The sequence below is a fragment of the Ostrea edulis genome, chromosome 5, assembly GCF_947568905.1.
Source record: "Ostrea edulis chromosome 5, xbOstEdul1.1, whole genome shotgun sequence".
Lineage (NCBI taxonomy): Eukaryota > Metazoa > Mollusca > Bivalvia > Ostreida > Ostreidae > Ostrea > Ostrea edulis.
The window spans coordinates 65,207,769-65,230,087 of record NC_079168.1 but is presented as its reverse complement, the minus strand read 5'-3'; the positions used below and the strand labels follow the sequence as shown (position 1 = coordinate 65,230,087).

The window sequence follows — 22,319 nt, the reverse complement described above, 5'->3', positions numbered from 1 at the left end:
ATTTAAAAGAACTTGTGCCCAATCCCCTTGTCTTCAATACCTTGACAATAAAATATGTTCAACCCAGATTTAAAAGAACTTGTGCCCAATCCCCTTGTCTTCAATACCTTGACAATAAAATATGTTCAACCCAGATATTGAATTGATCCGCGCCGCGAAAACCACGCTCAATTGTATCATATTATTGTACAAGCTATGATATGGAAGCCAAACTCAACTGTGAGTCACAGGTAAATATTTCATTGATCTGATATTACTCTGAAATCCACAACGTGTCTAACACAAACAAACACACACACACACACACAAACAACAACATTTGAGATTTGAACGACGCAAAATGTTGAATTGGTAATCTTGGTTTGAATAGTTTCAAAAATTACGTAGAAGAAAAAATTAAGTGGACAGGTTTTGCGTCGTCAAAGTACTTTCGACCTAGTTAAAAAATAAAGGGGGACAGGACACTTGGAGAACCCCTGTACTGATGTATTTGACGAAAGGTTAGTTCCAGGTGAAGAAGTGGTGCAAAACATACTTGTGTAGGTTAAAAAGTAATGATTTCCATCTATAAGTTCATAACTAATCAATTAGTATCATATAAAAATATGGATATGTGAATTATACGAGATAAACACAGATGTATATTAAATGCAATAACAAATCCCACTATTCCAGTCAGAAGTTATTTTAAAAATGCAATTCATCATCGCATAGTTGTCCATGTGGATAGATAAATCCCTCGATAACAATTGTGATTGTATTCCGAAGACCTGTACTGTTACAATGAAATGTTGTGTGATTTTGAAAATAAACAAGTTGATTGTAAAAACCACAGGGGCTAAGCCCGTATATATTTAAGGTATCGCAGAGTTCAGTTCCAGAACGGGCTTAGCCCCTGTAGTAAAAACTGGGTTATCAATGCAGCATTTCATTGTAAGCAATATGAACCTTTCTACCCATCTTCGCTAGCCAAGGGTGACGATACGGGGCGTTTCTCTCTCACTGAAGATACGATACACGGCGGTTCTCTCTCACAGAAGATACGATACACGGCGGTTCTCTCTCACAGAAGATACGATACACGGCGGTTCTCTCTCACAGAAGATACGATACACGGCGGTTCTCTCTCACGGAAGATACGATACACGGTGTTTCGATACGATAAACGGCGTTTCTCTCTCATGGAAGACACAATATACGGTGTTTCTCTCTCACGTAAGATACGATACACGGCGTTTCTCTCTCACGTAAGATACGATACAAGGCGGTTCTCTCTCACGGAAGATACGATACACGGCGTTTCTATCTCACGGAAGATACGATATACGGCGTTTCTCTCTCACGGAAGATACGATACACGGCGGTTCTCTCACACGGAAGATACGATACACGGCGTTTCTCTCTCGCGCGGAAGATACGATACACGGCGGTTCTTTCTCACGGAAGATACGATACACAGCGGTTCTCTCTCTCACTGATAATACAATACACGGCGTTTCTCTCTCACTGAAGAGAAACACCGTGTATCACCGTGTAGCGAGGATGCTTTCTACCTTGGTTTAGGATTCATGGAGAACAATAATACCGATCAACAAGGGATGCTTATTCCCCTTAGACACCTGATTTCACCTCTGGTGCAATCTGATTAAAACCAGCTCCTCCTTTTAGCTGACTTGAGCCGAAGGCTCAAGATTGAGTCCGTTGTCTGTCGGCGTAAACTTTTCACATTTTTTTCTTCTTCTTCAGAATCACTGGGCCAATTTTAACCAAACTTGGCACAAAGCATTCCTTGGTGAAGGGAATTCAGGTTTCTTCAAATGAAGGGTCATGACCCTTTCAAGGGGATATAATCACAAAAATAGGGTGGGGTCCACAGGCACTCGACGTTTTAAATATCTATAATTAAAAAAATTATCTTCCTGTAAACATAATATTATGTTTACAGGAAGACATTTTTTTTTTATTTATTATAGATACATGTATTTAAAACGTCGAGTGCCTGTGGGTGGGGCCATATAAAAATCTTCTCAAGAACCACTGGGCCAGAAAAACTGAAATTTACATGAAAGCTACCTGACATAGTGAAGATTCAAGTTTGTTAAAACTCCAGGGGGTAGGGTGGGGCCACAATAGGGGATCGAAATTTTACTTTCGAGTATACATGTATAGAGAACATCTTTAAAATCCTCTCAAGAAACACTTGCCCAGAAAAACTGAAATTTACATGAAAGTTTGTAAAAATCATGACCTCTGGGATTAGGGTGGAGCCACAATAGGGGATCCAACTTTGACATAAAGCATCCTTGGATGAAATTTCTTAATATCAGGGGCGGATCCAGGAATTGTGGTTATGGGGGGCGCCACTATATGAGGCGGGGGGTCTGGGGGCCGCCTTGAGGCTTCTGGATTTTACAGGTTTTATAGGGCCTGAAATATGTCTCCTATTTAGTCATTTGTACTATTTTCTATCATCTTTTATAAGGTGAAATTAATAAAAATGACGCAAATTTTAAGGGTTTTTGAAAAAAAATTAAGTTCTCCCAATACAGTATTTCAAGAAAAACAAAAGATTTTGTTATTTATTTCTCCGAGAGTGGATGAAATTATTGCTTCTTTTATCGGTTAGTACATTTTTTAAACAAGATACCACGATTTACCTTAAATTTGAAAATTTTAGAGGGGGGGGGTGTGCGCCGGCTGCATCGTATCTCAAAGTAGGGAGCGTGGAAGTAACAGGCATGTAGCATTGTATCTCAAAGTAGGGAGCGTGGAAGTAACAGGCATGTAGCATCGTATCTCAAAGTAGGGAGCGTGGAAGGGTGGAAGTAACAGGCATGTAGCATCGTATCTCAAAGTAGGGAGCGTGGAAGTAACAGGCATGTAGCATCGTATCTCAAAGTAGGGAGCGTGGAAGTAACAGGCATGTAGCATCGTATCTCAAAGTAGTGAGAGTGGAAGTAACAGGCATGTAGCATCGTATCTCAAAGTAGGGAGAGTGGAAGTAACAGGCATGTAGCATCGTATCTCAAAGTAGGGAGCGTGGAAGTAACAGGCATGTAGCATCGTATCTCAAAGTAGGGAGCGTGGAAGTAACAGGCATGTAGCATCGTATCTCAAAGTAGTGAGAGTGGAAGTAACAGGCATGTAGCATCGTATCTCAAAGTAGGGAGAGTGGAAGTAACAGGCATGTAGCATCGTATCTCAAAGTAGGGAGAGTGGAAGGGTGGAAGTAACAGGCATGTAGCATCGTATCTCAAAGTAGGGAGAGTGGAAGTAACAGGCATGTAGCATTGTATCTCAAAGTAGGGAGCGTGGAAGGGTGGAAGTAACAGGCATGTAGCATCGTATCTCAAAGTAGGGAGCGTGGAAGTAACAGGCATGTAGCATCGTATCTCAAAGTAGGGAGAGTGGAAGTAACAGGCATGTAGCATCGTATCTCAAAGTAGGGAACGTGGAAGTAACAGGCATGTAGCATCGTATCTCAAAGTAGGGAGAGTGGAAGTAACAGGCATGTAGCATTGTATCTCAAAGTAGGGAGAGTGGAAGTAACAGGCATGTAGCATCGTATCTCAAAGTAGGGAGCGTGGAAGGGTGGAAGTAACAGGCATGTAGCATCGTATCTCAAAGTAGGGAGAGTGGAAGTAACAGGCATGTAGCATCGTATCTCAAAGTAGGGAGCGTGGAAGTAACAGGCATGTAGCATCGTATCTCAAAGTAGGGAGAGTGGAAGTAACAGGCATGTAGCATCGTATCTCAAAGTAGGGAGAGTGGAAGTAACAGGCATGTAGCATCGTATCTCAAAGTAGGGAGCGTGGAAGTAACAGGCATGTAGCATCGTATCTCAAAGTAGGGAGAGTGGAAGTAACAGGCATGTAGCATCGTATCTCAAAGTAGGGAGAGTGGAAGTAACAGGCATGTAGCATCGTATCTCAAAGTAGGGAGAGTGGAAGTAACAGGCATGTAGCATCGTATCTCAAAGTAGGGAGCGTGGAAGTAACAGGCATGTAGCATCGTATCTCAAAGTAGGGAGCGTGGAAGTAACAGGCATGTAGCATCGTATCTCAAAGTAGGGAGCGTGGAAGTAACAGGCATGTAGCATCGTATCTCAAAGTAGGGAGCGTGGAAGTAACAGGCATGTAGCATCGTATCTCAAAGTAGGGAGCGTGGAAGGGTGGAAGTAACAGGCATGTAGCATCGTATCTCAAAGTAGGGAGCGTGGAAGTAACAGGCATGTAGCATCGTATCTCAAAGTAGGGAGCGTGGAAGTAACAGGCATGTAGCATCGTATCTCAAAGTAGTGAGAGTGGAAGTAACAGGCATGTAGCATCGTATCTCAAAGTAGGGAGCGTGGAAGTAACAGGCATGTAGCATCGTATCTCAAAGTAGGGAGAGTGGAAGTAACAGGCATGTAGCATTGTATCTCAAAGTAGGGAGCGTGGAAGGGTGGAAGTAACAGGCATGTAGCATCGTATCTCAAAGTAGGGAGAGTGGAAGTAACAGGCATGTAGCATTGTATCTCAAAGTAGGGAGCGTGGAAGGGTGGAAGTAACAGGCATGTAGCATCGTATCTCAAAGTAGGGAGCGTGGAAGTAACAGGTATGTAGCATCGTATCTCAAAGTAGGGAGCGTGGAAGTAACAGGCATGTAGCATCGTATCTCAAAGTAGGAAGAGTGGAAGTAACAGGCATGTAGCATCGTATCTCAAAGTAGGGAACGTGGAAGTAACAGGCATGTAGCATCGTATCTCAAAGTAGGGAGAGTGGAAGTAACAGGCATGTAGCATTGTATCTCAAAGTAGGGAGAGTGGAAGTAACAGGCATGTAGCATCGTATCTCAAAGTAAGGAGCGTGGAAGGGTGGAAGTAACAGGCATGTAGCATCGTATCTCAAAGTAGGGAGCGTAGAAGGGTGGAAGTAACAGGCATGTAGCATCGTATCTCAAAGTAGGGAGAGTGGAAGTAACAGGCATGTAGCATCGTATCTCAAAGTAGGGAGCGTGGAAGTAACAGGTATGTAGCATCGTATCTCAAAGTAGGGAGAGTGGAAGTAACAGGCATGTAGCATCGTATCTCAAAGTAGGGAGCGTGGAAGTAACAGGTATGTAGCATCGTATCTCAAAGTAGGGAGCGTGGAAGTAACAGGCATGTAGCATCGTATCTCAAAGTAGGGAGAGTGGAAGTAACAGGCATGTAGCATCGTATCTCAAAGTAGGGAACGTGGAAGTAACAGGCATGTAGCATCGTATCTCAAAGTAGGGAGAGTGGAAGTAACAGGCATGTAGCATTGTATCTCAAAGTAGGGAGAGTGGAAGTAACAGGCATGTAGCATCGTATCTCAAAGTAGGGAGCGTGGAAGGGTGGAAGTAACAGGCATGTAGCATCGTATCTCAAAGTAGGGAGAGTGGAAGTAACAGGCATGTAGCATCGTATCTCAAAGTAGGGAGCGTGGAAGTAACAGGCATGTAGCATCGTATCTCAAAGTAGGGAGCGTGGAAGTAACAGGCATGTAGCATCGTATCTCAAAGTAGGGAGCGTGGAAGTAACAGGCATGTAGCATCGTATCTCAAAGTAGGGAGCGTGGAAGTAACAGGCATGTAGCATCGTATCCCAAAGTAGGGAGAGTGGAAGTAACAGGCATGTAGCATCGTATCTCAAAGTAGGGAGAGTGGAAGTAACAGGCATGTAGCATCGTATCTCAAAGTAGGGAGCGTGGAAGTAACAGGCATGTAGCATCGTATCTCAAAGTAGGGAGCGTGGAAGTAACAGGCATGTAGCATCGTATCTCAAAGTAGGGAGCGTGGAAGTAACAGGCATGTAGCATCGTATCTCAAAGTAGGGAGCGTGGAAGTAACAGGCATGTAGCATCGTATCTCAAAGTAGGGAGCGTGGAAGTAACAGGCATGTAGCATCGTATCTCAAAGTAGGGAGCGTGGAAGTAACAGGCATGTAGCATCGTATCTCAAAGTAGGGAGCGTGGAAGTAACAGGCATGTAGCATCGTATCCCAAAGTAGGGAGAGTGGAAGTAACAGGCATGTAGCATCGTATCTCAAAGTAGGGAGAGTGGAAGTAACAGGCATGTAGCATCGTATCTCAAAGTAGGGAGCGTGGTAGCTGCAATAATGTAGCCCTATCCAATTTTTTTTATTCTGACGTTTTCGGGATAGGGCTACAATTCCATAGGATCTCCGTAATGGTGCAAAATAATTTTAATGATAACCGATAATAAACTCTGTGTATTAGTCCCAAATGTTGTTTACACCAAAAGGAGTACAAACTTTGTGTTCGGGCATGTCTAATAAAGGTGTTTTTCATTAGATATAATGTACAGCATGCAAAATTCTTCGTCTGCTCCGCCATGCTTGTTATCGCGAGATCTCGTAGGCGGATCTAATGAAAAGCCTAAACATTGACAATCAGCGCGAAAATGTAGTTACTCGAGCCACTTCGACAAAGAAAGGAAAATTATATTGTTGCAGAAAGAATTTACACTCTGCTGTTCGGCTTTTAACTTGATATTAAATTCAAACCTTTTCAATACCGACGAAATAGCTTTCCCCTCCATACTTGTCCATTGATGTAAATACTACCTTATATGGCATATGCAAATGACTTGACAACCGGAAGTTGAAACTTCAGTACATCAAACATGGCGCACAAATATGAATCGAGAAATTGGAATTTATCGAAATTGTTGAAAACGGTAGAATAGAGCCTCACAAATCTAAAGTTGCAGGTTGTTAATTCATATATTGACTAAGAAACATAGAATATCATTTTATTTACGTAAAGAAAGTCAGGAAATGTTTAGAATGAGCGGAAATGTTGCGGGAGTGAATCACTCCCGCATTTGCACCATTACAGAGATCCTAAGGAGTTGTAGCCCTCTCCCTATAAAAAAAAAAAAAAAAAAAAAAAAAAAAAAAAATCAGAGAGGGCTACATTATTGCAGCTAGGAGCGTGGAAGTAACAGGCATGTAGCATTGTATCTCAAAGTAGGGAGCGTGGAAGGGTGGAAGTAACAGGCATGTAGCATCGTATCTCAAAGTAGGGAGCGTGGAAGTAACAGGCATGTAGCATCGTATCTCAAAGTAGGGAGAGTGGAAGTAACAGGCATGTAGCATCGTATCTCAAAGTAGTGAGAGTGGAAGTAACAGGCATGTAGCATCGTATCTCAAAGTAGGGAGAGTGGAAGTAACAGGCATGTAGCATCGTATCTCAAAGTAGGGAGCGTGGAAGTAACAGGTATGTAGCATCGTATCTCAAAGTAGGGAGCGTGGAAGTAACAGGCATGTAGCATCGTATCTCAAAGTAGGGAGAGTGGAAGTAACAGGCATGTAGCATCGTATCTCAAAGTAGGGAGCGTGGAAGTAACAGGCATGTAGCATCGTATCCCAAAGTAGGGAGAGTGGAAGTAACAGGCATGTAGCATCGTATCTCAAAGTAGGGAGAGTGGAAGTAACAGGCATGTAGCATCGTATCTCAAAGTAGGGAGCGTGGAAGTAACAGGCATGTAGCATCGTATCTCAAAGTAGGGAGCGTGGAAGTAACAGGCATGTAGCATCGTATCTCAAAGTAGGGAGCGTGGAAGTAACAGGCATGTAGCATCGTATCTCAAAGTAGGGAGCGTGGAAGTAACAGGCATGTAGCATCGTATCTCAAAGTAGGGAGCGTGGAAGTAACAGGCATGTAGCATCGTATCTCAAAGTAGGGAGCGTGGAAGTAACAGGCATGTAGCATCGTATCCCAAAGTAGGGAGAGTGGAAGTAACAGGCATGTAGCATCGTATCTCAAAGTAGGGAGAGTGGAAGTAACAGGCATGTAGCATCGTATCTCAAAGTAGGGAGCGTGGTAGCTGCAATAATGTAGCCCTATCCAATTTTTTTTATTCTGACGTTTTCGGGATAGGGCTACAATTCCATAGGATCTCCGTAATGGTGCAAAATAATTTTAATGATAACCGATAATAAACTCTGTGTATTAGTCCCAAATGTTGTTTACACCAAAAGGAGTACAAACTTTGTGTTCGGGCATGTCTAATAAAGGTGTTTTTCATTAGATATAATGTACAGCATGCAAAATTCTTCGTCTGCTCCGCCATGCTTGTTATCGCGAGATCTCGTAGGCGGATCTAATGAAAAGCCTAAACATTGACAATCAGCGCGAAAATGTAGTTACTCGAGCCACTTCGACAAAGAAAGGAAAATGATATTGTTGCAGAAAGAATTTACACTCTGCTGTTCGGCTTTTAACTTGATATTAAATTCAAACCTTTTCAATACCGACGAAATAGCTTTCCCCTCCATACTTGTCCATTGATGTAAATACTACCTTATATGGCATATGCAAATGACTTGACAACCGGAAGTTGAAACTTCAGTACATCAAACATGGCGCACAAATATGAATCGAGAAATTGGAATTTATCGAAATTGTTGAAAACGGTAGAATAGAGCCTCACAAATCTAAAGTTGCAGGTTGTTAATTCATATATTGACTAAGAAACATAGAATATCATTTTATTTACGTAAAGAAAGTCAGGAAATGTTTAGAATGAGCGGAAATGTTGCGGGAGTGAATCACTCCCGCATTTGCACCATTACAGAGATCCTAAGGAGTTGTAGCCCTCTCCCTATAAAAAAAAAAAAAAAAAAAAAAAAAAAAAAATCAGAGAGGGCTACATTATTGCAGCTAGGAGCGTGGAAGTAACAGGCATGTAGCATCGTATCTCAAAGTAGGGAGCGTGGAAGTAACAGGCATGTAGCATCGTATCTCAAAGTAGGGAGCGTGGAAGTAACAGGCATGTAGCATTGTATCTCAAAGTAGGGAGCGTGGAAGGGGGGGGGGGGGGGAGCAGTCTAGGGAGAAGTTGGAAGTTAACGTCAACAATTCTTAAAAAGCAGAAAAAAGATAGTTTTGTCCGATCTTCAGGGAGAGTCACCATGTATATCTTTAGTTGCATATGAAAACAACAGCTAATGATCATTGTCAAAAAGGACCCCCCCCCCCCCCCCCCCCCCCGAATTCTATGTGACTGAATTTATACCCAGTTTTGTCTGCATATATATCTGTCTTTCGTCCGCTCACCCTCTCATTGTCAAATGAAATTATGGTACATAAATAAAGAAATCAGGATTTGGTCATCGTCGGTTACCCACGGGTGCTTCTATTCGATTCTCTCCATCAACTTAATTGGAAGATGAAATGCGTCGTTTTAACTGCCCTGGAAGTCATGCACTTGAGAGTGCGTAGATAAATTATCAAACCATATACTATGGCTTATCATCATTTCTTATACTCTATAAGCAATTATGTAACTAGTGCCGATAATTTAAAATTGTTGTCAGTATTTGAATATCAAAATCCACGTAATAAATTTATAAAACTGACCAAAAGGGGGGGGGGGGGTGTTCAATGCTTCCTTTTGGTGGAGCCCTGTCATGGCGTGTTGTAAATGTACGCCGTGTATTAATTCTAAACGTACGTGCGCGTCTGTGCAAGGATATATTTTGTGCGAGTTGAGAGCCACGATAATAATCATTACCTACGCCTATACTACGAATCAATCAAACCCCGCGGTATCAGCATAAAATTGTAAACAGAATGTTGCTTATTTGCCAATGAATGTGGAATGTTGCGACGCAAAATGCGTAATGCATACATTGTTTACAATTCAACTAGGTCAGTACTTTAACAGCATATAACCTTGGCTTAAAATAACTTACATTTGCAAGTACTGCGCAGAAGGTGTCATCTGTGGGGACGTTTTTTTGGTGTGTTTTTTAAATATGGAGGGGAGGGATGGGGTATAAATTGAGATACGCCACAGACTGATGTGGCGGATCTAGGAAGACATCACGAGTACAACGTCTCAGTCGGAAGCACGAGCAAGCACGACGTGGAAAGGATGGCAGATTCAGTACATGTAAATTAATGTGATTATATAAATAAGTAAATTCCCAAAGAAAATTTCCACCTTTTCATACAAAACCATATATGCATTTTCAATCAATTTTCCTGAACTCATTTCTAGATAAATTTTGATGAAATAAAAAGCACTGATCTTAGAATTATTTACAGTATCATCCAATAATTTCAGAATTATTATATCATAATCTATTGTAAAGATATGACAATTCTAATTCAAGGTTTGATTTGAGAGTACTAACTCTTTATATAAGTATGTGTAATTTTGGAATTAAAAAATCAACATTATGAATAAAATATTATCTCTGCGATATTGCATTGTAACATTTTTTTCTTCTTCAAAATTATAAGTTACAGTGTATTTATGATATTTCTAAACAAAATGCTGTTTATTTCATTCAAATAGAGGAAAAATTGGCTCCAAGCGAAAATTTTGAAAACATATGGTTTTGTATATATGAAATACCAGTATATTGTAGAAATTTTCCTTGGGAACATACTTATGGCCAAGTACTGTATAGGATTTATCCAATTGTTCGTGTTGGTCACTTTATATTTGTGAACATGCAACAATACCCCGTGTATTTCTTCATGGCATATCAATTTCTAATCTTGTTCTTACCATAATGATTATATACCCACCGATATCAATATATACAAAATATGATTTTCGTTGTTGATTGGTTCATGTAAAGGCGTTTAATTACAGCAATGATAATTACTCATTAAGCATCTTTATGGAATGGACACAATAACACCAATATTCCTGGTTTACTAGAATTTCCCATCGACACATACAAACATACATGCACATTTACACCAATTACTCCTTCACATCTACAGGTAACACGGTGTCACTCATAGGAATACCTGATACTCGTTTACCAACGATTTGTCACTAACACACATTTCCTGTTTTGTTGCATCATACAAGTGATCTCTAAGCACAACAAAAAGCCCATTACCATAAAAAAAAAGCTGCCTCACAAATATAAATATATATATATATGGAATAAAAGGCTTTGTACATATGCATGGGAAAATTTCGGCATAATCCAGGCTTCCATTAATCACATACCCTGCCATTGTACAGACAACTTTACACATTTCTTTGTAAATTTTCGTTTTACTGACAAGTTGATCGGAAATGGAATGTTTATAAGCACACCTTTATACGATTATACGAACAGTCCAATCCTCGGAATTAGGTGAAATCCCGCTCAGCCCTTCCTTCTTCACAATGACGTGTAGGGAAATTTACCACGGGAAAATAGGGCTTTAATAGAATATGTGTTAAATGAATGTGTAAAGTAACTTTGTACTAAAATAAATGACCTCGGGAAAAATAAAAACGTTCAATATAGTACCAGTAAAGTAATCGGAGAGGGCAAATTATAGTGGCGGATCCAGAAATTTTCAAGAAAGAGGGGTGGGTGGGAGTACGTGTTTGCGACCCAAGTTTGTATATTTTCCGTCCATATAAGGAGGGGGAGGGGTTTGAAAACCTCAAAATGTCCCCAGTAAAGTAATCGGAGAGGGCAAATTATAGTGGCGGATCCAGAAATTTTCAAGAGGGGTGGGTGGGGGTACGTGTTCGCGACCCAAGTTTGTATCTGGGGGTCGCGACCCAAGTTTGTATATTTTCCGTCCATATAAGGAGGGGGGAGGGGTTTGAAAACCTCAAAATGTCCCCATGACGTTTTTCTATTTCAGAAAAAAAATCATCCAAGGGGGTAGGGGTGGCAATCTCCTTAATCTCCTCTCTCGAAACGTAACCTAAAATAAGCCGACAGAGATTACAACTTCAGAACCAAAAGTTAACTGATGTAACGAATGAAGACCATTAACCAAAAGAAAAAAGAAAGAAAAAGGAGCAACTTTAGCAAGATTTGAATTTGCAGAAGTTATCTGAACAATTAATGGCGATATAATTAAACCAAAGAAGTATGGAGCGACTTTAACATAATCAGCTTTGTTGACTAAATAAATTTCCCCATACAAATTGTGTGCCGCCAACAGTAAGGCAATTTCTGGTTGCATCATCTCGTTGTTATACGCACGCCAGTCCTATATAAGCCGATATGCAGCGTATCGCTTCAGTCAGTGCGTAGTACAGAAATGGACGAGCTGCACGTTTTCGGATATGGGTCGTTAATATGGAAACCCGACTTTAAATATTCTACAAAGGAACATGGATATATTTGTGGGTACCAGAGAAGATTTTGGCAGAGCAACACGGAACAAAGAGGCACAAATGAAAAGGTAGCGTCTGTTTACATTGACTTTCAGTCAGTATAGTAAATAAAAGAACGATTCGACCGGAAAAAATAACAATTATCATTTTTCAATAAATTGAATATATCAGTGGCATAGTAAAATGATTGATTTTGATCATTTCAGCCCGGAAGAGTCGCTACATTAATCAAAACAGACAACCAGGTAACAAATTACGATTGCATCATCTTAAATTCGCCCATGTGCTTATCTAAAAATGGCAACTGTTTAAGTATTCCACCAATCATAAATCGCCCTTCTGCAATCCAACATAAATAAAAGTTGTTTCCTTACAGAAATGCCTCTGGGGAGTGAAATATACAGTAAAGGGGGCCAAAAAAGTGGCCCAGGTCATTGAGAAATTGAGTGTGCGGGAAAAAATACTGGGTAGTTATATAACAATTACTACAAAATTCTACGGGAAAAATTCGAACAATGCCTGCGAGGTTTTATTGTACCTAGCAACAGAAAAGAATCCTTTATACGTGGGGCCTTCATCAGAAGATGAAGAAAAAGACTTGCAGTGTATCTCGGACACGATAGTGCGTGCGCGCGGAAGCGCTGGACCTAATTCAGAATACATAACCAAATTGGCAGATTATATCCAAACGCACATACCAGAGGAGATGGACGAACATTTGTTTATGCTTGATAAATTGATTAGAAAGAAGATGATTCTTTTACACGAGTATCGACATCAAGGTTAAATAAATCACTCAATATTCATACTGGTCAGATTTCTCGTTGTATTTCCGACTTATAAGGGCGTCGACACTCTATTTGGCCTGTGGAGAACTTCACGGAATTGCCAATCGATTAAGGTCGATGGCTCAACTTCATTCCAGAAGTTCCGCTCGGGCGTTACTTGATCTTGCAGGATATTAGTAGACAACACGATGTTTGCAAACAAATGCAAGTAGCCATTCAGTAATGTTATCTTATATTTACACAACAAATTATCGTGACCCAGGTATGATTAAAAGATGTTGATCGACAATTTACTGAATGCCTGGACCACACATCATTGTAGATAGTAATTACAAATGGGGTTATCTGGACCAAATGTTGGTCTGTACTACATGTATCTGCACCCGCAGGTGAATTCTGATGATCTTGGGCTTCATAGTGTTGATCACATTGAAACGAGGTAGTCGTGACCATCTTGTAATCCCCCCCCCCCCTTTTCAATGAAAATGTGAAGATAACGGTGATCAATCTCAAAATCTTATAAAATAAAATTGATAGTTGGGCAAACTCCTGTACTTTCAATATATGACCAAGCCCGGGGATAATGAAATATCTTGGGCTTAATTAATGGGGCATGGACACGATTTATGTACAAAAAATGAGTTAGATATCTAATTAATATGATAACATTTGATTCGTGTAAAACAGCAACAAGCCAAATTTCAAAAGATCTACACTAACGAGGCACAGTCCCGTTTATGCTTACACGTCACGCAACTCCTTCGGTGAAAAAAAAAACAACGTTTTACAAGAAGCCTTTGTTCTTTCTTATTTTTTCTTGCTCCATAAATTGATTTACCTTTAACATATGTCGAAATGTTTAATGCTTTTGACATACTTACTAGAAATCATGGTATTCTCACTTCCGCACGTGGTTTCCTTGCAATGACCAACGTGTTGACAAACTCGATTAGGAAAACCGAGTTTTAAATACATACAAAGTACATATCCTTTGTAAAAGTATTTTTAATCCACTTGCTTAAAAAAGATCTATATTTCTATAAGAGTGCTCACCTGAGTCACCTTAGCCCATATCTAAAAATTTTCCATACATAATCGCATGTAAAACTTTGATCCCAATTGTGGCCCCAACCTACCCCCAGGGGCCACGATTTTTACAAACTTGAATCTGCACGACGTCAGGAAGTTTTCATGTAAACAAACTTTTCTAAAAAAGATTTTCCCTATATATTTGTGTGCAAAACTTTGATCCCCTATTGTGGCTCGACCTTACCCCCGGGGCGTGGTGTTATCAAAACTTAACTCTGCACTATTTCAAAAAGCTTCATATAAATGTAAACTTCTCTAGCCCAATGGTGTTTTGAGATTTTCCCTATATATTCGTGTGTAAAACTTTCATCCCGTATCATGGCCCCACTCAAGCATGATTTTAACAAACTTGAATCTGCACTATGTAAGGAAGCTTTCACTAAATGTAAACTTTTCTGACTCCGTGGTTCCTGAGAGATTTTCCCTATATATTCCCATGTAAATCTTTGATCCCCTATTGTGTACCCCCACCCCCACTTGAAAATCTGCACTATGTCAGGAAGCTGCCATGTAAATATAAACTTTTCTGGTCCAGTGGTTCTTGAGAAGATTTTGAAAGATTTTCCATACATAATTTCTAAGCAAAACTTTGATCCCCTATGGTGGCCCTATTCTACCCACAGGTATCATGATTTTAACATACTTGAATCTGCATGTCTTGAAGCTTTCATGTAGATTTGTACTTTCCAGGCCCAGTGGTTATTGAAAAGATTTTTAAATGACCCCACCCTATTTTTGTTATTATCTCCCCTTTGATGGAAGACATGGTCCTTCCTATGAACAAACTTGATAGCTCTTCACCCCAAGGATGGTTTTTGCCAAGTTTGGTTGAAATTAGCCCAGTGGTTCTGGAGAAGTTGAAAATGTGAAAAGTTTACAGATGGACGACAGGTGATCAGAAAAGCTCTCTTGAGCTTTCAGCTCAGGCAAAGCTAATAACTCACTTTCAATCGATTAAAAATTGTGTCCATGCCCCCAAGTCAAAATGTGTAAACCACGCCAAATTTCTATAGGAGTCAAATATTGTATCTTCACAGTGCTGTTTTACGGTCAATAGGAATTTTAAAAATGACTGAAATTCTGACTTCAGTTCTATGTTCATTTTTTGATCTGATCAAGTTTGCTGATTTTTAAAACTATGATATGTTTACCATTTTACTATGCATTAACAAATTCACAGATCATCAAAAAATTAGGTCAAGGATTCCACTTAAACGGTTAAAAAAGAAGAGAAAATTCATTCTTAAAATATCCATAAGGTATATAAAACACCTTGGATTCTTTCAAACAAATAGCAACATAATATGAAAGATGAAGATAATGGACAGTGATCAATCTCATGACCCTTTAAGGAATACAAAGTAGAGCATTGGGCAAACATGGACCCCTGGACACACCAGAGGTGGGATCAGGTACTTGGGAGGAGTAAGCATCCCCTATCGATTGGTCACACTCGCCGTGAATCCTATATCTTGATCAGGTCAACGGAGTAATCCGTAGTCAAAATCATTGTGCCAAGAACGGCCTAACAATCGATATGAAACACATCAGGCAGCATTTGACCCAAAGATAGGTTGTATTGGCAAACTATAGCATTATAACGACCATAGAATTTGCGAAATGCTGACTTTAAACGAGAGAGTTGCAACTCCTGAAACATCAATTTGTTTGTCAGTAGCTACTTCGATTTAAAAACTGATCATACGCAGAACAAGCTCTTGCAAATTGAATCAGCTGAGATATAAACACTATATGCAGGTGATAATAGAATATTGCTACATAGATATGGGAAGTTACGATGGAGAAGCTGAAACTTTCTTTTTGTCATTTAATGACATACGAATATGAAATTAAAAAAAATCCACTAAAAGCAAATCACAGAAACTTAACAATTTTACAAATCACACATTTTTGGTTATCATTCATTACTGAATAATGACATATTCACTCTCACTCTGGTAGAATCAAACTAACTTGGTATCAAGCACTTATTGAAATAATTGCACACAATGGACTCCCTCACTGATTTATCAACAATTCTTCATCACTCGTCATCCAACATGTATCCAGCTGAGACGTCTATACAGGGAATCACCAGTAAGACATGGTAAGAGGGGGGCCTGTGGGGTACTGATATCCCCCAGGTGGAGGGGGCTGACCAGGGAAAGGAGGAGGTTGTCCATTGAACTGTGGAATGGACATAATTGTCTGTGTTGGAGGGGGAAGATGAGGGGGAACAATAATTTGAGGAGTGGATCCAGGAGGGGGTGGTCCCGCCTGAAAGTTTGGAGGGGGTGGAGGTATTGCTTCACCATATATTCTATGTTCCTCTGACATTAATCTCTGATCTGGGGGATTCACTCGGTGTGGAGAACTCATTGTGATCTGCTGAGGAAGCATTGGCTGTGCCGGTCCAGGACTTGCAGCAGACACTGGGGGTGGCTCTGTGGTCCAGGGAGGTGGAGGGGGTGGGGTTTGGGAGCCAGGGGCAGAGTACACTGGCTGTTGGTAGGTAGGGGGTGGGGGCTGATCTGTCAATTGAGGGGATTGCTGAATAATGATCTGTTGTGGAAGTCCAGGTGGGGCAAGGTTTTCTGATCCTTGTGGAGTGTCCGTGGGCTGGGGGAGAGGCACTACTTGTCCCGGGGGTAAGAACTGTGGGGGTGGCTGCTGCGTCTGCTCAAACTGCTGTCCTGGAGAGGAATCCCCTCTGTACTGTGGCATCTGTTCTCCTGGTGGGAGTTGTCCATACAGCTGTGGGGTGCTGGAGTACTGGTTGTATTGATATTTTTTGGCTTCCTTGTGCTGCTGTCTCAGCGATGACTTCACCTCCTCATCCTCATCATCACTATCTGCTTACAAGAAACAACATATTACTGTAAATCAGTCCTCAGTGTTGAGTAAGGGCCGGGACATCTACAAAGAATGACAACCCCTCATCTACAAAATCAAATAACCATCAACATAATCATTGGTCTAAACCATGAAAATTCAACATCATAACAAGAGGTCCATGCAACACATCACTTACTGGAGGACCTTGCTCCATGGAAAAAAGCACATTTGTTATAAGAAATGTTGCACTATTTGGATTTGAACATATTTCATTGTATACATATACAAAGTACAACTTCTAGCAACTTTAAAAAAAAACCTCTACCACATTATAAAAAGGTATGAAGACCTTTTACTATATATATTCCCATGTAAAATTTAATCCCATTTAAGAAATGAACAACACTTTTGAGCTGTTCATGGTCAATATGAAAGGATTTGGATTTGAGGCAAATTCTGTGAATCCCACTAGCGATTCACAGAGAATTTGCCTCAAATCCAAATCCGTCATATTGACCATGAACATCTCTAAAATGCTATTCATTTCTTATATTTATATTCATTTAGTAAATCACCGTTTGTTTACATTGCTTCTATTTTGTTGCATAAAACAAACTCCTAGCCTGTCACAGTTGTATTGTGACATACGTCAACACATAGACATGACGTCACACTTCGTCTTACCCTGCTTTTTATCAACATTGCATGGTGCACTGTATTTTGGAGGTAGGAGACCACAATATTGGGATGATAATCCACATAAGTTCACAATCTTAATCTAAGGTGTGACTTGCGAGATCTTTGTAACACATGTTGTATTTTTTCAAATCATTACGCTCTCTCAGTCGCGCGCTTTAAACTAGTTCATAATCCATTCATAGTCAATATGAACGGATTGTGTCGAGCGCTAAAATTGGTTGATTCATCAGAAAAATGTGATTTGTAATATAAATATATTGATATGACTAATCATAGCCTATTGTTCTTAAAGGGACTGGTTCATGATTTTTGATAAAAATATTTTTCATTTTTGATGTTAAACATTAAAAATGTAACTCATTTAATGTTGACAGCCAAAATTCTGACCTTCTGAATGCAAGAATAAAAGCAATATTTTAGCCTTAAATCTGTGTTATGTAAACAAAGACTCGAGTCTTTTTATGTAAACAAACAAGTGAAATATTGATTTTGCAATATAATGCATCTTAATTTTGCATAGTCACAAATTTTAACTTTTAGCTGACACATTTTATCCCAAATATGCTTGAAATGTGAAAAGTATAATAAACTTAGATCAATATCCATTTCTTTTGAAAATTTTGTAAACAATAGCATACCGCAATCTTTGTTTACAAAACAAATAATAAATTCTCTAAAATGAGCTTCTGTGATAATATATAACCTTAATTTTCATGTGAAATATTTCAAACACGATAGACAGTAGATTTTGATCATTAAAAGTGAAAAACAAAATTATGGGGAAAATCGTGAATCAGTCCCTTTAAGAAGAAACTTTTTAAAGATATTTCCTATAAATCTCCATGTAAAACTTTGATCCCCTGTTGAGGCCCCACTCTATGATTTGGGTAATTTTGAATATATACTCTTTAAGGAACCTTTCACTTAAATTTTGTCTTTTCTGTTCCAGTGATTGTTGAGGAGATTTTTAAAAGATGTCATCATATTTTCATTATTTCTTAATTATTTCCCCTTTGAAAAGGATGTGTCCCTTCATTTGAACATTTTGAATCCCCTTTAACATTGTTGTACCCTATAGGAAATATTTGTTTCAAAACTCCCCAGAATTTCTAAAAATAACCCCTCTCCTCTAAAAATCCCAAACAAAAACAAACCAAACAGGCATATTCAAAGCCAAAACAAGAATGTAGGTCACTGGGGCAGTGTTTGATGAAATCTAATTATGATTAATGAGAATTTAAAGAGACACTACAGCTCATTTTGCGCAAAAATCATGAAATGACAATTTTCCCAGCGCTTTCTCAATTTTTGTTGCATTGTTGAAAGTATGAACTTTGCGAAAATAACACTTATCTAAAGTTAAAAATTATCGTTTTAACGTAAAAATTAATACTTTTTGATGGCCTATACACAAAATATCGAGTCTCCTCCTTTCAGTCTTCAGATGCATGCGCATAGACAGTAAACAGTGCAGCATGTCATCCAGTAAGAGAAAGTGTAGTTGATAGATCTAGAATTTTGACAGATTCTGTGAGAAAAGAGGTAAAATTAGAATGAGATAAAACTCATACGTGAAATAAAATTTACCTTGGTATCAGTTTGACCGTTGGAAAACAAAGAGCTCGGAGAAACGCATGTAACTCAGTGGCGGATCTAGGATTTTCGAAGAGGGGTGTGAAAGTCAAAGATTAGCCAAAGTAATCGGCCATTCTGGTGCAAAATTTGGATTTTCATTCACAATCTGTGGGGTAAAAAGGGAGGGGGATCCTGGCCCCCTAAATCTGCCATTGAGACTAGCTGCGAAGACACAACGTTTAAAAGTAAGTGCTATTTTTATCTGAACACAACACGTGTTAGTTGTAAAAACATCGGTCAGTGGGAACATGGAAGGTTTCTGTTGAAATAATGATTTATAATTATTTATTATAAGGAGCAGGGAATAATCTTATACTTGAAAGGTGAGTGTGGACCCCCTTGAAGGGGAATTTAAATAATTTCCTACAGAACACCTTTGCTGTCATTCAAAACCACGTGATGTAAATAAGCATTCAAAAGTCCGAGTCAGCATGAAGAAACCTTTGAATTCCAAACGATCTTCAAAGCGCAGTTGAGAGTAAATTGATGCATCCCAATTGTTCAAAATTGTCAGTATCGATATGAAATTTATCATTTTATCAATACATGGTTTTAAAAACACTTTATTAAAATGTGGAAAATGAGCTGTAGTGTCTCTTTAATTAGCTTTTTAAAATTGTACAAAACGTAAAAATCTATGAAGGCAATACTGCCCTTAATAAAGGTTATTTTCAAGATTTCTGATGAATTCTTTTCATGTCGATAATTCTTTCTAATAAGAATTTCAAACCAAAAATTTACTTCATATTCCAATTTACAGAGAATCCATATTCATGAAAATGTAAATTCTTGGCAATCAAGGAAAACTGATGAATTGAAATGATTACAGTATTTTATACACATTACTTTAAATCATTTACTGTTTGTATTTATCATTTTAGTTTAATAAGTTATTCACATCATTTAATAACACAATATTCCTATTCGATGTATCTAAAACCCTGCTAAGCAAAGTATTTTGAATAAACTGCATAAATTGAAACAGTGACGGAGGTTAGAAATTTCACACGAGTTTTAAATTAATTATCCAATAATATCATACAACAATGCAACGTGAATTCTTTTTAATACAGAATATTAATCTAATTCATGTAGTAAACTGTTTTCTTTCCTTGATGCATAGCACTCGTCATTAACAATGCTTTCCTAGCAATAAGTTACACATTGCTCTTACTTCCTACGAGGGTGTTTATAACTGGACCATGTGACAAGACCCTGATCTACTGCCATTGGCAGAGATCACTGGGAGCCAAGATAAGATACACTCCAGTGTAACTGCCCCATGGAGACATCAGTCCTGTCAGCAAAGCCCTAGTTGTCATAGTGGCTAATTAGTTGTAAAATTAGATTATTGCATTTTAGAACATTGTATGCAGGCAAACAAGAAGGTAGGCCCACAGAGTAAAATAAAAAGAGTGTGATTTAAAGGGACATGGACACGATTTGAGATGAAATTTTTCAAATTTTATTTTTCCATTTTTAATGTTTAGAATGCTTAACTAAGGTATATCTAGTGGTTAGCAAAAATTTTGAATGTCAGTAGTCAAGGTACATGGGAGATAGAGAGCTCACAACTCTTTGATATGTAAACATGCCATGTTTTAGTTTACATATAGGTTAACTATACTAGTAAAAGTTCGTTTATAGCAGATTTTTCAATTTACAAGTTAATTCCGAACACGATGAAATAGTTTTTAATGTTAAGCACATTTCAAGCATGTTATTTTCTATAAAGCAATCTGTATGTAAACAAAGCATGGCAAAGAATTGTGAGTGCTGTATCTAACATGTTACTCAACCACTGATCTTAAAATTTTGGTTAACCATTAGAAATATTTTAGTTAAACATTGTAAACAATAACAAGAGGCCCATGGGCCACATCGCTCACCTGAGTCACCTTGGTCCATATCAGAAGATTTTCCATATCTATTTGCATGTAAAACCGTAGTCCCTATTATGGCCCCAAACCTACCCCCGGAGGCCATGGTTTTTGTAAACTTGAATCTACACTGTGTCAGAAAGCTTTCATGTAAATGTGAACTTCTTTGGCCCAATGGTTCTTGAGAAGATTTTTAAAAAATTTCCCTATATATTTGTATGTAAAACTTTGATCCCCTATTGTGGCCCCATCCTACCCCAGGGGGCCATGATTTGAACAAACCTGAATCTGCACTATATCAGAAAGCTTTCATATAAATCTCAGCTTTTCTCGCTTAGTGGTTCTGGGAAGAAGATTTTTAAAGATTTTTCCTATATATTTGTATGTAAAACTTTGATCCCCTATTGTGGCCCCATCCAACCCCAGGCGCCCATGATTTGAACAAACTTGAATCTGCATTATGTCAGGAAGCTTTCATGTAAATCTCAGCTTTTCTGGCTTAGTGGTTCTTGAGAAGAAGATTTTTAAAGTTTTTCCCTATATATTTGTGTGCAAAACTTTGATCCCCCCTTGGGGCCCCATCCTATCCCCGGGGGCCATGATTTGAACAAACTTGAATCTGCACTATGTCAGGAAGTTTTCATGTAAAAATCAGCTTTTCTGACTCAGTGGTTCTTGAGAAGAAGATTTTTAAAGATTTTTCCTATATATTTGTATGTAAAACTTTGATCCCCTATTGTGGCCCCATCCAACCCCAGGCGCCCATGATTTGAACAAACTTGAATCTGCATTATGTCAGGAAGCTTTCATGTAAATCTCAGCTTTTCTGGCTTAGTGGTTCTTGAGAAGAAGATTTTTAAAGTTTTTCCCTATATATTTGTGTGCAAAACTTTGATCCCCCCTTGGGGCCCCATCCTATCCCCGGGGGCCATGATTTGAACAAACTTGAATCTGCACTATGTCAGGAAGTTTTCATGTAAAAATCAGCTTTTCTGACTCAGTGGTTCTTGAGAAGAAGATTTTTAAAGATTTTTCCTATATATTTGTATGTAAAACTTTGATCCCCTATTGTGGCCCCATCCAACCCCAGGCGCCCATGATTTGAACAAACTTGAATCTGCATTATGTCAGGAAGCTTTCATGTAAATCTCAGCTTTTCTGGCTTAGTGGTTCTTGAGAAGAAGATTTTTAAAGTTTTTCCCTATATATTTGTGTGCAAAACTTTGATCCCCCCTTGGGGCCCCATCCTATCCCCGGGGACCATGATTTGAACAAA

General features: G+C 39.0%; 2 protein-coding genes across 3 annotated transcripts in view; one reads left to right on the top strand and one right to left on the bottom strand.

Annotated features, from left to right (window-relative positions):
- Positions 1 to 10,254: 10,254 nt before the first annotated feature.
- Positions 10,255 to 12,925, top strand: LOC125652462 (putative glutathione-specific gamma-glutamylcyclotransferase 2). Its single transcript, XM_048881681.2, has 3 exons — positions 10,255 to 12,185; positions 12,324 to 12,362; positions 12,494 to 12,925. The coding sequence occupies exons 1-3, from the start codon at positions 12,042 to 12,044 to the stop codon at positions 12,902 to 12,904; spliced, it is 594 nt and encodes a 197-aa protein (XP_048737638.2). The 5' UTR covers positions 10,255 to 12,041; the 3' UTR covers positions 12,905 to 12,925.
- A 2,883-nt stretch (positions 12,926 to 15,808) lies between these two features.
- LOC125648959 (uncharacterized) overlaps positions 15,809 to 22,319 on the bottom strand; it is a 30,326-nt gene continuing 23,815 nt past the window's right edge. For both annotated transcript variants that reach the window (XM_048876038.2, XM_048876039.2), the window contains exon 18: positions 15,809 to 16,846. In XM_048876038.2, the coding sequence (XP_048731995.2) occupies positions 16,086 to 16,846 (761 nt within the window). In that variant the 3' untranslated portion in view covers positions 15,809 to 16,085. The remainder of the gene's footprint in view (positions 16,847 to 22,319) is intronic.

Coding starts and splice junctions, on each gene's coding strand:
- LOC125652462 (XM_048881681.2), top strand. CDS start 12,042: ATGGACGAGCTGCACGTTTTCGGATATGGGTCGTTAATATGGAAACCC. Junction 12,186..12,323: donor AAAGAGGCACAAATGAAAAG/GTAGCGTCTGTT, acceptor TGATCATTTCAG/CCCGGAAGAGTCGCTACATT. Junction 12,363..12,493: donor TAATCAAAACAGACAACCAG/GTAACAAATTAC, acceptor GTTTCCTTACAG/AAATGCCTCTGGGGAGTGAA.